Below are 15745 nucleotides of genomic sequence, written 5' to 3'. Positions count from 1 at the left end.
TGGACGAAATAAGAGGAAATCCTACGAACTATGACGGTCTGGAATGACAAAGTTCACGTGAATTTGACATTCACGCTTAAAATGCCCAAAAAGTATGAATTTTATAGTATCTTATCGTATTGTATCGTACATTATCGTCCAATATCTTACATTATTATTTTTTGTACATTATAACTCAAATTTCTTTTGTATGAATTTTACCGTACATTATAATTATAATGTATCGTAATGTATCGTACAATATCGTATATTATTGTAATAATCGTATATCATTATATAATAATAATAATAATGATAATAATTCGCTTTCTAATTTTTTTTTTCATTGATCACTCAAAGTACAGAACCAAAAAGGGAGAAATTTGGCGATATAGTTTTTTTTGCATAAAAACTTCAAAAATTCGTATTTTTCTCATACGAACTCGAAATTGAGTGATTTCGGATCCTACAAATTCGTGGCGTCGAGATCTTCAAAAATAGACTCATTGTGTTTGATGAAAATTATGTCTAATGCATAATATTTACGTGGATATATTTTTGAAGATCTCGACGTCACGAATCCGTAGGATTTGGAATCACTCAATTTCGAGTTCATATGAGATAGATATGGTTTTTTGAAGTTTTTATGTAAAAAAAATGTAGGAAAAAAGTAGGAGAGAGAAAATGACGAATTTGTTAATAAACAAGGGCAAATCGGACTTTAATTATTGTCACATAAACCTGTTGGCTATTTCCCTAAAAGTATTGAAACGTAGGCTAAAAACAAATTTCATAGTTTCATTTTTTCTATTTTGCTACCTTGACCTATAAAATAATCAACCCATTAAAATAAAATGAAAGAAAGGGTATAGAGTAAGAATCGGTGAATGCAAAAACTATAATAGATTAATAAAATATACATATTTTATATGGACCCCTTACACTTTTAAGATACACATGAATCGCGCCGAAACTAAGTTTACCTCATTTTTTTTAATATAAAAGACATTAATAATCAAATAGAATATTTTTTATATATAAATGTATGACTTGCAAAATTGGAATACAAAAAATGAAACATAATGTAACAAAAAAATGATACTAATTGTTTGTAAAGTAATACATACCATTAAAAGTTTACATACTTGGATGCAAGTATGGAATACAAAAAAATAATACAAATTATTAAATATATATTCAAAAGAATATAAGAAAAACAAAAGAAGATTTTGAAATTAATCATTCATTGATTGCTCTTTCTGCTGTGTTCTTGTGGAAAATAATAAATAAATACCGGAAAATAAAACATAATATTGCAACATGTCAATCAATAAATAAAAATTGACATTATAAAAATAGTGATTTATAAAAATGTAGAATTACAACTTATCTTTTTCATCTACGAATGTCGTAATTATATGATCCGCTCTTATATCATGATTCACCCATATTTTACAAATTAATAATCATAAGACTTGTAGCTATTTGAACAATGGATTTGTAATCAAATGTTAAATTCAATTGTGTAAAATTTCTTTGTAAACAATATTTTTTTACATGATTGTCATATTTTCTCACAACATCAGTTATTAACACATGTAATCCGTATGGTGATATTGTTCTTGACAATGCAACATATAATTGTCCATGAGTAAAAATGTCAGAATCTAAGAATAAACCAACTCTTTTCAAAGATTTCCCTTGACTTTTATTTATTGTCATTACATAGCATGTTTTCACTGAAAATTGTCTTCTTTTAAATGTGAAAGGTCATTTTGGTTCATGAGAAGTCATTTCAATACGTGGAATATATACTTTTTCATTATAATTATCTGAATTTATTATTCGACCTTCAATTTTTTTATCTGTTAATTGTGTTATTATTATTATGGTTCCATTGCATAGACCTGTAGCTTGATTTAAATTTCTTAACAACATAATAGGAGTACCAATTTTGAGATGTAATTCGTGAGGTGGCATGTCTTTAAAATTAAGAGTGTTCAAAAATTCTGATGGATACAAAAGATTTAGATCATCTATATTATCAGTAGAGGAGTTGTCATCTATAATAGATCGTCTATAATTATAATGTATCGTATTGTATAGTACATTATCATACAATATCGTATATTATTATTATTATTATTATTATTATTATTATATAATAATTCTCTTTCTAATTTTTTTTTTTCACTGATCACTCAAAGTACAGAACCAAAAAGGGGGAAATTTGGCGATAGAGCCAACGAAGAAATTAATTACTCTGGTGAATTATCGTGAGAGTGAGGCAAGGCACGACAAGCCAAGACCGGTCTGGGATATCTCTGGTTCTACTTCAACGCTACTGAAGAAGAAGAAGAAGAAGAAGAAGAAGAAGAAGAAGAGCTTTTGTTGTTGAGTGTTGTTAGCCATGGAGGTTGAAACCCTAGATTTGAAGAGAGGAAGGGAGAGCTCTGCTGAAGCATGTTTACTCGTAGCCGTCTCCGCTTCCAAGCACTTTTTTTTTGGGAAAATGACACATGTATTTATAGAGAAAATTCTGGAAAAATATCAAGGCCGCTAGACTCAACTTTTGATATAAAAACTCGGACAAAAATACTCTTCCAGCCTATTTTTCCCTTTTTCACTCTCCTCTCATTCTCACTCAAAATAACTTTTTCTTTCTTTCAAATTTAGGATTTTGACGATAAAAAAATTGACAAAAAAGTTTTTTTTTTTTTTTTTTTTTTTTTTTTTTTGTATTTGAATTGTTGTAGGATGGTTTTAATAATGAGTAGAGTGATAATTAGATGATTTTGATTGGTTTTGAAAAAGTTAGGATTTTGAATTTCAAATTTTTCCGATGGATTAAGATGAAATCCGATGAAATCCATAGCTATTTACGATGAAATTCGAAGATTTAAGATGATTATAAGTTTTTTTAATGAATTCAGATGATTTCGGATGAAATCGAAGATTTAAGATGAATTCCGATGAATTCGGAAGGATTCCGATGAACTCGAATGGATTCGGATAAGTTAGGATTGATTTGGATGAAATTTAATGATTTAAAATGGAAAAATAGATTGAAAGGGTATTTTTATCCGAATTTGGGTCAAAAGTTCAATGTTGGTATTTTTCAACTAGTTGGTCTAATCTTGATATTTACTTTTGAAACCAAAAAAGAAATTTCTCTCTCTCTCTCTCTCTCTCTCTCTCTCTCTCTCTATCTATATATATACATGTATCTATATATACATGTATCTATATATATATATATATATATCATGTGTTTGTAAAATGTTGAGTTTAACCTTTGATTTTCAAAATTGTCGAGTTTGTACTATCTATTTAACTATATCTTTTAAAAGAATTTTTTTTATTTAATTAAAATGACAAAATTATACTCTAAAATGGATAATCGTGTTGTGAATCTTCTTTTATGGTTTTATTGACGTTGATTTTGATATAAGAAACTGAACCAAAGTCCAAACCAATACCCTAACCTCTAAATTCCGAATTTTGAAATAAAAAATAGCTTTAATAAGTTATATTTTGATGACTATCAAATGTCGATTTTTACCTATTTTCTCGTATGTGTTCTCCACGATTTAGTGATTGTTTTTTGTTTTTATTTTTATTTTTAAATAAATTACACATAGAGCGCAAATGATTAAACGTAAAATGGGGTTACATATATATATTAGAGTCAACATCATAAGTACCATGGCCGCAAAACAGAGAACTCAAGGAGCTACTCGCGGCCAAGTTCGCTTCTAGCGAGCTAAAGCGAATCGAACTCCCTAAAGCACCTTCAAAAAGACAGTTCAACGGACCGCGAAACAAAGGGCAATCACCCCGAAATAGAGGGCGAGCAGATGAGGAAGATTTCCCCGACGCACAAACTGGCCCAAAGAAAAGAGTCGACTTCATCATGGAAAGAATGAAACACCGCCGAGAATCGGTCAACTCTCAGTATGGGCCGTATGAATCTGCCATATGGTAGATCTCACGATCCTAGACTGCCCTACTCCTTTCAACATGATCTTAGGGAGATCTTGGATCCACTCGATGAAAGCAATCACATCCCTATACCACTAGTGCATCCGGTTCCCTAGCCCCGATAGAGTAAAAGAAATAAAAGGAAGCCAGAAAGCATCTCGCGAATGCTATATGAGGGCATTCAAGATTAAACCTCGGAAATAGAAACTACAGGTAAACGAGTCCGAGAAGAAACCGAGAAGCGAAAAGCCAAAGCTCGAACTCGTCGATCAAGTACAAGTAGACAACATAGATCCAACTTGCTGCGTAGAATTCAGATCCGAGCTCAGAAAGGATATCAAAGAACAGCTCATCAACTTCTTGAAAGAAAACATGGAAACCTTCGTGTGGTCAAATAGATATGCCATGGATAGACATCGATACAACCTCTCACCATCTTAACGTCGATTCGAGCTATAAACCCCTAAAGTAGAAAAGATGGAAGCTCGGTCCCGAAAGAGCACAAGCCGACAATGAGGAGGTTGAACAATTGCTAAAGGCCAATTCCATAAGCGAGGCTAAATACCCCAACTAGCTAGCAAACAGTGTGGTAGTAAAGAAGAAACACGAAAAGTGGAGGGTGTGTGTAGACTTCACAGATTTGAACAAGGCATGTCCAAAAGACAGCTATCCGATACCTCACATTGATAACCTAGTAGATGCGACTGCTAGGCATAAACTGCTCTCGTTCATGGATGCCTTTTTGAGACTATAACCAAATACTCATGCATCATGGCGATCAATACAAAACATCCTTCATAACAGACAGATGGATCTATTGTTACAAAATAATGCCATTCAATCTCAAAAACGTGGGAGCCACTTACCAAAGGCTAGTAAACAAGATGTTCTCGGAACAACTCGAAAAAATGGTGGAGGTGTACATAAACGACATGTTGTTAGTCAAATCCCTCAAAGATACGGATCACGTGGCCCACCAAATGCACCTTCAGAGTAACATTGGGGAAATTCTTAGGATACTAGGTAACTCAAAAGGGAATAGAAGCCAACCGCGAACATATCGACACAGTACTACAAATGCTTTCACCACGAACTTAAAGAGAAGTGCATAGATTTACAGGTAGGATAGCGGCCCTGAATCGATTCATCTCGCGGTCAACTGATAAATACCTCCCCTTCTTTAAGATGCTCAAAGGGAACAAAAATGCAGAATGGACTGACGATTGCGAGAAGGCATTCACCAAACTAAAACAATACCTCGCGGAACCACCAGTCTTGGCAAAACTAGAACACGGAGATCCACTATACCTGTACAGCAGAGAATTCAACACCAAGAACGAACGCGTGGAAGCATACTTGAAGGTGTTACACAACCTAACGAAACAATTTGAAACTTCAAACTCGAGCATATCCCCAGGAGCGAGAACTCTTCGGCTGACGCCTTGGCAGCCCTGCCTCAACTTCCAATCCTGATGTAAAAATGATGATTCCCATAGAAACAATCAACGATTCTAGCATTTCAATGGATATAAACATGATCATACTCAAAGAATCGGATTGGATGACATAAGTTACTCAATACATCAGAGACAGGAAACTACCAGACGGCAAGCAGTGCGCCCAAAAAATTAGGAACATCAGCTCGAGGTATTTCTTAATAAATGAAACGCTATACAAAAAGAGTATCTATGGATCGTACCTAAGATGCCTGGAGTAGAAGCCCAAACCGTTTTAAGCGAAATACACGATGGATAGTGGGACAATCACTCGGGACCAAGATCTTTGGCGATATAGGCCAAAAGGCAAGGATACTTCTTGCCCACGATGCTCGCCGACGCACATTCGTACGCATTTAAATGTGATAAATGTCAATGGCACACGAACACAATCCATCAACCACTTGAAGAGATTTCTTTTATTTGATCACCATACCCTTTCATGAAATGGCATATGGATATCTTGAGTCCTTTTCCACCAGCCACCGAAAGAAGAAGGTTTCGTGCTCATTCTGACGGACTGTTGTTCGAAATGGGTCGAAGATGAGGCTTTCGCGAATATAAAAGACACCTATGTCGAAGGATTAGTCTGGAAGAACATAATTTGCCGCCATGGAGCACCCAAGGAAATCATCGCCGACAACGGTTCACAATTCATTTATGCAAAGTTTGAAAAGTTCTGTTTCGATTGGAAAATCAGATTGAGCAAATCTACACCCCCGATATCCGCAAGGAATTGGACAAGCCGAAGCAACGAACAAGACAATTGTCACATCATTAAAGAAAAGACTCAAAGGAAAAAGGGAGGCTGGGCCACCTAGCTTCCCAGAGTCTTATGGGGATACCGAACAATACCACGAACTACAACCGGAGAAACCCCTTTCTTGCTTGTCTGCGGAATGGAAGCAAGAATCCTCGCTAAAATCGAAGTACCAAGCATCAGAAGGGAATACGCAGACAATAACGAAGAATTGAACTCATAAATGACACGAACTTGACTTCATCGAAGAAAAGAGAGATCGAGCTCGCATCCGAACAGCAAACTATCAATACGCAGCTGTTCAATATTAAGAAAGGTTTTCCAAAACGCCGCAAAATAAAACGCTGGAAAGCTATGAGCAAATTGGGATGGACCATACAAGATCTAGAAAATGGTTAGACCAAGAGTCTAGGAGCTCAAAACCTCAAGAATGAAAACCGGTACTAAGATCCTGGAACATACAACACCTGAAAATATATCACAAATAAACAATATCTAATCGAACTACGACTGGCTTGATCCTCGAAATGGGTACGTAGGCAACCCTCCGGAGTGCAGCTAGAAATTAAAAAAAAAAACTTATGGTCCTGAGAGGTAAAAACGTTATAAATGACAAAATCGACAGGTTATAAATGACAAAATCGACAGGTATAACTTATGTCACTCATAATGTGTTTTGTAGAGGTAAAAAACTAGGTAATAAGAGATTGATGAGATTGAGAACCTAGAATATATGATAAAAAGACGTGAAATATTGACGCTCTATTTTTGGTCCATCGACTCGAGCAACACAAGTGTAGGCGATGGAATTCAAAAACTTCTTAGTATAAATTAAAATATGCCAAAAAAATTCAAAGTATATAATACACAAAAAAAAAAAAAAAATCATTTTCAGTACGGAAATAGATTTCAAATGCAATTATTATAATTTTGAAAGTGAAATAATGAGGAAAATGAGATATAGTTTAAAACTAAAGAATATGAAGTTTTTCACCGTTTAGGGTATTTTGGTATGAAAATAGATAAATAAATAAAAATCTATTTAAGCATCTTTAATAATAATAAAAAAAAAAAACTTTCTAAAATAATTAGGCATATAAGATCAAAGTCAATAAGGTTCAAACCGAAATAAATGAGCGTGTCGACATGGCATTTGTGTTAATAAATGCTTCATTTGCACAACTCTTCTAAAAAACGTAAAACAATAATATGTTGGAACGTTGTGTATGGCCGGGGCTCAATGAAGTTAAATTTTTCTCTTTTTTAATAAGTTATATGTAAATTTTAATGTAATCCATTGTAAACTATACGCGTGAAAAAAAAAAAAAAAAATTAGAACCCATGTTATATCCCATGTAGCAATAATGTACTACATCAAAAGTGAATCTTCGTTGGTTGCGCTTGCACTAGAGAATGGAAATGGTTATCTCTGAGACTTTTGGGATCCAATTCTACATGAACATGTGAAATTGTACAATTCAAAAAAATTGTACACAAAAGTAGGACTCCATTATACACTCAGAATATAATATACACCGAGTCCTTGTGAGCTACCCTTGGATTCCTTTTACACCAAAAATCAATCAATCAATCACAGCCGTAGGTACAAAGTACAAGAAGAGTTAATACAAGAAAAACGATAGCATTATGATAAATCAATTCAGGGCTATGGCTAATGGACTATTTTTTTTTTTAATTTTCCCCCCTATTATTTAGACCCTCCAAAACAAGAAACTCCCCAAATATTTTTTATGACCTTATTTACCCTTGAGAAATAAATTTGTTGACAAAACTGAGGAAGGTTTGAATCCGCGTATGAACCTGTGGGCCGGGGCGGAACGAGGATCCTCTGTGCTGGATTTATTCCTCGAAGAAGTTCCTCCGGGCGCCCCTGAAGACCTCGGATTGAACACCGCCGAGCCGAATGACGAATCGGAGTCGACGAAAGACAAAGGGCCTTTGTAAGACACCTCTTGTGGATGACCGACCGCTCCGTCTTGGTGAGGTGGCGGGAATTTCTCACTCTTGCTCTTGGTGTTTGTTTGTGCCGCAAGTCTCCACCTCTGAAAATTTTTCATGAATGTGAATAAAGCCGTTTTTTTTTTTTTTTTTTTTTTTTGTGGAGATCGGTTGTTTGTAGGGTTTAGGTGGAAATATAGGAGTCATTCGTTGATAGTGTTGGAATTTTATGGTAAATGTCATTTCTGTAACCAAAGAATGTTGGGACAAACTCAAAAGCTTTAAGAAGTAAAGATCTTAACTGATGGGCAATAACTAAGGATTAAAGTTAGCCTAAACTTGATGAGAGAGAGAGAGAGCATACATCTAAGTTTGCTTGATTCTCTGCATTAGCTTCCGGAGCCGGAATAGCCCGACCAGCACGGTCACGAACTTTGACTTTTTTGGCGCCGTCATTAGCACAACCTTTCCCGCTTAGACCCCTTTGCCTGGATGAAAGAAAAAAAAAAGAAGAAACAAAAATAGTTTTCCGTGACTTTCAAAGATGGTGATCACGAGAAAAGCAAAAAAGTAAAATGAAAAAAAAAATGAAACCTTCTCGCTTCTTCTTCGCGTATTTTGACATCCAGCTCTTTGCTGGGAGGATATTTAGGCAGACTTGATGGATCACAAGGATGAGGCTCCGTGGTAAAGAACTGAATCCACGGCCAGTGAAAAAAAAAGTTATGACCGAAAGTACTCGATATCTTCTTAGTAAAGAAGGAAAGAACGTGTAAGAAATTAGCATGTCACGTGTCGATAAAACAATGTAATCCGCGAAGGAAGAAGTATTATACTCACTTCGCTTTCTAGAGCCGCAGTGGCGGTGCCTCGTCCATCGGGGTCTACTGAGAGAAGAGATTCGATGAGAGGTCGAGAGCAACGGGGAAAATCCTTGAACGTTTCAGCCACGGAGCGCTTATATGGCTGCTGTGGCTTAAAAAGCATTGCATTTGGCAGCTTGTACTTCTTCCAGTACTCCTCAGACGGCGAACCACACAATTTGAATATCTTGTGAAGTTGTTCAACCTTTTTTTTCAGGACAATAATTTTTTTCAGAGGTTTCTCAAGCCAAGGCTATAAAACTATCAAAGAGGAGAACAAGAATCATAACACCAATGGATACCAGAACTCTCAGGCATGAACTAAATCTGTCAGTTACTAATTGGCCCACTTAGAATGGCAGAACAATAACTGTGTCTGAGATGTTTACCATTTGTCTTTTTCCAAACTTTATTTTTCTTAGGCGTGCATAAGCCTCTAGAATGATCTGGAAAAGAGTTTGACTTGTAATACCTAAAAAGTAAAAACACAGCTTATTGACTTTGACTTAAATGCAAGGAACCCAAAGGACACCCTATAGCTACAAACTCGTTCATGAATCATAATGCAAAGAACAGATAGATAGACAAAGCGATTTAATCTTTTATTTAAAGAAAGTGGACCAAGACCATGGACACACACATACAAAAAGTTGAATTTTTAATTACTTTCAGAATGAAGCGTCATTTATTAAAACATTGCAAACAAGTGACAAACCAGAGTACAGAGTCCATCAAGTTCTAATGATTCACAAGCAACAAACATATGAAAACAAAGATAACAATAACAATGACAATAAATAATATAAGGGCGTTCTAGCCGTATAGCCAATTGAAACTAATGCAGAGATAGGCAAAATTTACAAAAATGTGCAAATATCAATTGTCAATAATTTTTTTGACCCTATCGATGAATTTTTATATACAGTGATCATAAACTTAAATTATTTTTTTAGAATTAGTTCCAAGTGGCTATTTTGTATATTAAAAAAAAAATCATAATAAGAAAAAGCAGTACCTCTGTACGACCCGGCATAATTGGCTTCCCAGCAAGTAACTCGGCCAAGATACAGCCGGCGCTCCAGAGGTCAATACCAACTCCGTAGATGGTGGCTCCGAGAAGCAGCTCGGGAGGTCGGTACCAAAGAGTGACCACACGGCTCGTCATCGATTGCCTCTGATCGGGGTCGTAGAAAGTAGCCAGCCCGAAATCGGCTATCTTCAAGACCCCTTGGTCGTTGATGAGCAGATTCGAGCCCTTTATATCGCGGTGCAAAACTCCGTTGTTGTGACAATGCTCGAGCCCCGACAGCAATTGCTTCATGTAGCACTTTACCTGAATTATACCCGAAAAAGCACAGATCAAACTCTAAGGAAGCTTGAAGTGTCTAGTGTGTGAAAAAGAGAGGATTTTTACGGTAAGAATAAAACATAGCAGAACATAAAAAAAAAATATAAATAAAAAAGTCCTTTTTCTTTTCACCCATCGTTAAAAAGCATATCAACCTAATATTGGAGTAGATTTTGAAAAGAACTGTAGTATGGGACCCAATCACATATCATAGGAAGGTCTTTAAGTAACATCAAACCCATATAAAAATCCAAAAGGCTAAAGGAACAAAATGGCATTAGCTTGTTTCGGAACCTAAACATAAGAACACAACACAATCCACAATCATATAATTCCATAGAAGAAAAGTAGTGAACTTTTTCAACTACCTGAGGCTCAGTGAACTTGACGCCGGAGCGAGCGGCGAGCCCGGCTAGATCGTGTTCCATGTACTCGAAGACTAAGTAGAGACTGCAAGACATTCTTGAGGTCGCTAATCCTTCAAGCTTGAGCACATTGGGGTGATCGAGTTTCCTCAGGACTAGAATCTCTCGCGCCATGAATTTCACACTCTCTGGCTCCAAATTATCAAACCTAACTTTCTTTAAAGCCACTATTTTATTGGTAATCAAATCCCTAGCTTTGTACACATTGCTATAAGTCCCCTGACCAATCTGAGCATTTAAGAACAAGAGTCATACGCGAAGCCATTAATACGCAGAGATTGAGCGATTTAGAGTCTGGAGGAGAAAAAAGAGTTTACCTTCGCTAATCTCTCGAAGCTGTTCGCTCGCCGGGGAGTCCAACCTCCAATGGCGTCGCCGGCGGCGGCCAAGAGCCACGACGGCCAACCGTCCTGATTCGACGCGAAAACGTCCGGTTTAGGTTTCCGACGCTCGATCGCCGTGAAATCGCCGGTGGTCCGGCGTCTGGTAACCTGCTTCTCCGTCGCCACCGGCGCGGAATCTTCATTTCTGACCTCTGCGCCGGAGGAGCGTCGTCGCTCGGGTTTTCCGCGGCGGCGAGTGGTTTCCACGGCGGATCGCTGGCGATCTTCGCTGCCGCGAGACGCGACGCCGAGAATGCAGCCCATCGCTCACCCGTCGAAACGCATCGGAAATGAAATTTTCTCTCCGAAACGCGTTTCGTTCGCTCTGGCGGCTTTGAACTCTGAAACTCGAAACCAAACGCCGTCGTATTTAGTGATATCTGCGGCGATATTAACCGGAGTAAGAAGAGGGAGAGAGAGAAAAGGATTCAAGGAAAGAGCTTACACGAGCTTGACTGAGTGAGAGACAGTTTCACGAACGAGTTATATTTCTTATACTTGTCTCTAGTTTCCAGTCTTTGGACACGATCTTCGGTTTAATTACGGAAACACCACCCTGGGCTATGAGGTGGCATTGTCAGCGGAAAAATAGAAATGACTGTTTGGAAGAAAACAAATATTATATTTAAGAAATTAATATTCCAGTAGACGATGTGTGACGTAACGAAAGAGATGGTCTGATAAAAATGTCAAAGCAAAGCGAGACTTCTTTTTTGTGTATATATATATATATATTTTTTTACGTAAAGTCTGAAAACCGTTTTGGTTTAAGAGTCCATATTAAATTAAGAGATCCCTTGAATTAGAGTGTATTTTATTTAAACAATTCTTTTCTATTTTTGTATCACAACAAGTCCCGAACCATGTTCCATTGACTAAATTGACCACGGTTATGACATGAAATCTTAAAAGATTCCAGCCAAAAAGGAACAAAATATCTAGGCCAAAGATATTATTTTTATATTAGTTGTTGTTGTTGTTGTTTTTTGTTTTTATTTTATTTTTTAATTTATTTTTTAATTTTTTATTTTTACAATGATACATATGAGGTAACAATAAATGATGTCCCGTATTAATTTGTTTGACGTCGAACTGAAAGTTTTATGTAATATAATTTTTCATGATTTGAGTCTGTGTACCAATTAATCAGTACTATACCATTTGAAGTTGATTAGTCAATTTTTTTGGTCGTAACACATGTTGGGTTGTTGTCAATCCAATTTTATTTTTGCCCGTGATGAGGTTATTAGATTATATATTTTATGAAGTCTATTAATGTGTTCTTTTAAAATAAATCTATTTATTTGTTAAATTAAGTTATTCTATCTACCACGCCAAACCCTAATAAAAAAAGGGACATTATGAGTTTGCATTTATTACTGCAAAGAAATAAGAGATAAGAACCTGAGAGATAAGGCTTTGTTTTGAAGTTTTTAGTCAAAAGCAACAAATGGGAACGAATTTGTTATTTGAATTGAATAGCAAAGAAGAATTCATACCGATTCTTAATTCGTCTCACCAACCACTACTATCCATGCATTGTCGTTTAGCACCAATTTTTATATACAAATAAATAAACTTTGCAGACATTGTCACACATTATTTTCAGAACTATTCTATGATATATTATATACTAGCAAAACAAAACAACCCAAATTTCAAAGCTCCCCATATATAAATATATTGAACAGATATTTTGTCCATACATATATGCTATAGATATTTGGGGATATAAATAAATATATCAATCAGACAGTACCCATAATGTTGCCCATGGGCAAAATTATATAGAGGTGCAACGTGCTTAGCCAATAGTAATATGATAGTTTAATTTAGATATGTAAATAATGATTTTGTGCAATTTGAAATATGGTTTGCTCGTTTTTTATGGTCTATAGAAGGTCGTAAGAAAGAATATTTACTTGGCATAGTCGAGAAAGGGACATCATATATTCTGTCTAAATGTGTGTTTGGTCATGATTGTTGATTTTGAAAAGCTCTCGTCAGTGGATAATTTTAATGGGAAATCAACGGTCCAAGTAATTGTGTTTCGTGGCAAGAAATTGACATGTTGATTTGTGTTGAAAACTCGGATGGAAATTTAAAGACTAATATTATTTGGTGCAATACGATAGGTTAAAACGTACCGTTGGGATTGAATAGACCAGGCCCTAAATGTTGGCTTATCGTCATGGAATATTAGGGTTTTCACACTAATATTGGAATTAGTTGAAAATGTGATACGACTATCACTATATTTCTTAATCGGTGCAATGATGATTTTGATTTCGCTATAATCTACATTTTTCATTAACTAATCGTAAAAATATTTCAGTACATTGCTGAAGTGAAATTGGTAAGACTCTATACATAATATTAATACCTTTTCAAAAGTAAAAAAAGAGTTGAGAATATATCAATAATAAATAATGACTACCATTGTAGCGGCAATTGGGGCGAAAAGTTAGTCTTGAATTTGAGATTATCTGATTCTTTTTATTTATGTTTAAATTACTCTACCCACTTGTGTTTTAAAAACATTTGGTATATGAATAAATAGTGCTCTTGAAATTAGTAAAGTGTGCCATGCTATGCCATGCCATGAGATTAAAAATAATAATAATACAAAAGTTTTTTTTTTCCATGCATTCATTTGATTGGTTATAAATATACAATTCACTTTTGCCCCAACTAAAAATAACAAGGAACAATAGGAATAGAGCATAATATGAATTATGATTGCTTAAAAGTTGAAACTTAGCTTTCTTTCTTCTTTAGCTTTCCAAAGAGAAGAAAAAAAAGAAAGAAAACCTTTCTTTTCACCGAGTCTTCTATGATGGTTCATGCTTATTAAGAAAATGAGAAATGAAAATATGTCACTAATACAATAAAATGATGCATTTGTTTTTTCACTCACAGGTCTCCTTTTAAACATTTTTTTTTTCACTTTTGTCACTCTTTCCCTAATATAGATTTTTCAATTGTTAAAATGCCCTTGCATCCACAATTTTAATTAAACATCATAAATCCATGGTTATCAAATTAATGGTTGTGCCGGTAGAAAGACACTTAATTAATAGAGAAAATGACGGTAAAAAGATCCAATATTAATGGGTTGTAATATTTAAGTACTCATTCTTGAAACAAAAAATTAAGAAAATAGTCAACTTAACGTTTGACATTGTTAAATAGTCGATGTTTGGTAAATCTTAAGTAAATAGTCGTAAATAATGATGTGACATAATATATAGAAGTGAGTATTTATATAAGATTTACGTCGGTAAATACATAAAAATGATTATTTACTTAAGATTTACCAAACATTAGCTATTTAGCAATGCCAAACGTTTAAATTGGTTATTTTCTGATGTGAACCTCGCTGCCTTTGCGATGAACGAAGCTCAAATCGTTGCGGAATTACGTGGGTTGCCTCAATAAGTCTTTGCTTCAATTTGGATGAAGGTTTGCTGTTTTGTTGTTGTAGGGAATTTTTTGGTGGTTTTTGGATAGGTTGAAAGGAAGGGTCGGTTTGGTGTTTTGGGTGGAGTGATAATCGCCACAATAGTTTATAATTTGAACTATTGATAAAATTGAGGGGGGAATGAAAGACGCCACAATAGTCTATGGAATGAAACTATTGATAAGTCTAGAACTCGAAGAACGCCACAAAGTTATTTGCCTTGATAAGTTCAACGATTTAGAACCTAAGAATTTAGAGAGTATTTTCTCACAAAAGTGTTTTCAGAAATGTTCATTGATTTTCATTCAGATTGAGTTGCCTATAAATACAACTTCAAATGATGGTTACAAGTATACCAAAAGACATAATTAAAACTCTAAACACTAACATATAAATTCAAATGAAAACGAAAAGACTTGGGAAAAGAAAAGTCTTTTGGAAATGAAAAGTTTTGTAAATTCAATCTGCTTAAACACAATAATAAAAGCTATAGTTAAATTAATCGAGAGGGACACAAAACGTCATTTTGAAAGCCTAAACGTCAGAATTCGGCTTAAATCCCGAGACCCCACTTTAAGGGTCTTGTTTACTAGGTCGATTCCACTCAGAAAACACTACTCTTTTGTCCGTTTCGGTGATCTTAACATTCTTGAAACTATAGCCCAGTTTGGCCTGCATCATTCTCCCCGTTTATGACAAAATTCGTCCTCGAATTCGATTCATTCTTAGGTGGTGCGAATGAAGAATGACAATCTTGATGAACTCCAAAATACTTAATGCAATCTCAAATAAATAAGACACGTCAACGAAAATTGTATCACCTCCATCGGATTGATTGATAATTGGAGAAAGAGATATCTTCGTGTCTTCCTCGTCTTTGTCAAAGATTAGCTCTTCGAAGATCGGATAGTCAAATATTGGCTCTTTGATGTTATATTTTTGGAAAATCGATTCGTCGTTGAATTCCTCGTCATGGATTTCCGCGTCGTATATTGGATCACCCAATGGCTCAAAAAAATGTTCTTCATCTTCAACGTCGTCATTGAACACGTATGACATGGGGTAGTCTTCAACGAACCCAGCAAAAAGTT

The 15745-nt window shown here is 35.3% G+C and overlaps 1 protein-coding gene across 1 annotated transcript; it reads right to left on the bottom strand.

Moving 5' to 3' along the window:
• Window positions 1-7678: 7678 nt before the first annotated feature.
• LOC149383171 (Protein kinase superfamily protein) lies at window positions 7679-11674 on the bottom strand. The gene is made up of 8 exons (XM_089628573.1): window positions 11640-11674; window positions 11129-11574; window positions 10755-11039; window positions 10054-10371; window positions 9016-9243; window positions 8770-8870; window positions 8540-8663; window positions 7679-8279 (listed from the first exon to the last, which is right to left on the bottom strand). Exons 2-8 carry the CDS (start codon window positions 11456-11458, stop codon window positions 7974-7976), a joined length of 1692 nt encoding a protein of 563 aa, XP_089484699.1. The 5' UTR covers window positions 11459-11574; window positions 11640-11674; the 3' UTR covers window positions 7679-7973.
• Window positions 11675-15745: the final 4071 nt, after the last annotated feature.

The sequence above is a fragment of the Urtica dioica genome, chromosome 10, assembly GCF_054948205.1.
Source record: "Urtica dioica subsp. dioica isolate 48M chromosome 10, U.dioica_male_clone48M_v1_H2, whole genome shotgun sequence".
Classification (NCBI taxonomy): Eukaryota; Viridiplantae; Streptophyta; class Magnoliopsida; order Rosales; family Urticaceae; genus Urtica; species Urtica dioica.
The sequence above is the reverse complement of the archived record's forward strand: the minus strand, read 5'-3'. Positions and strand labels throughout refer to the sequence as shown.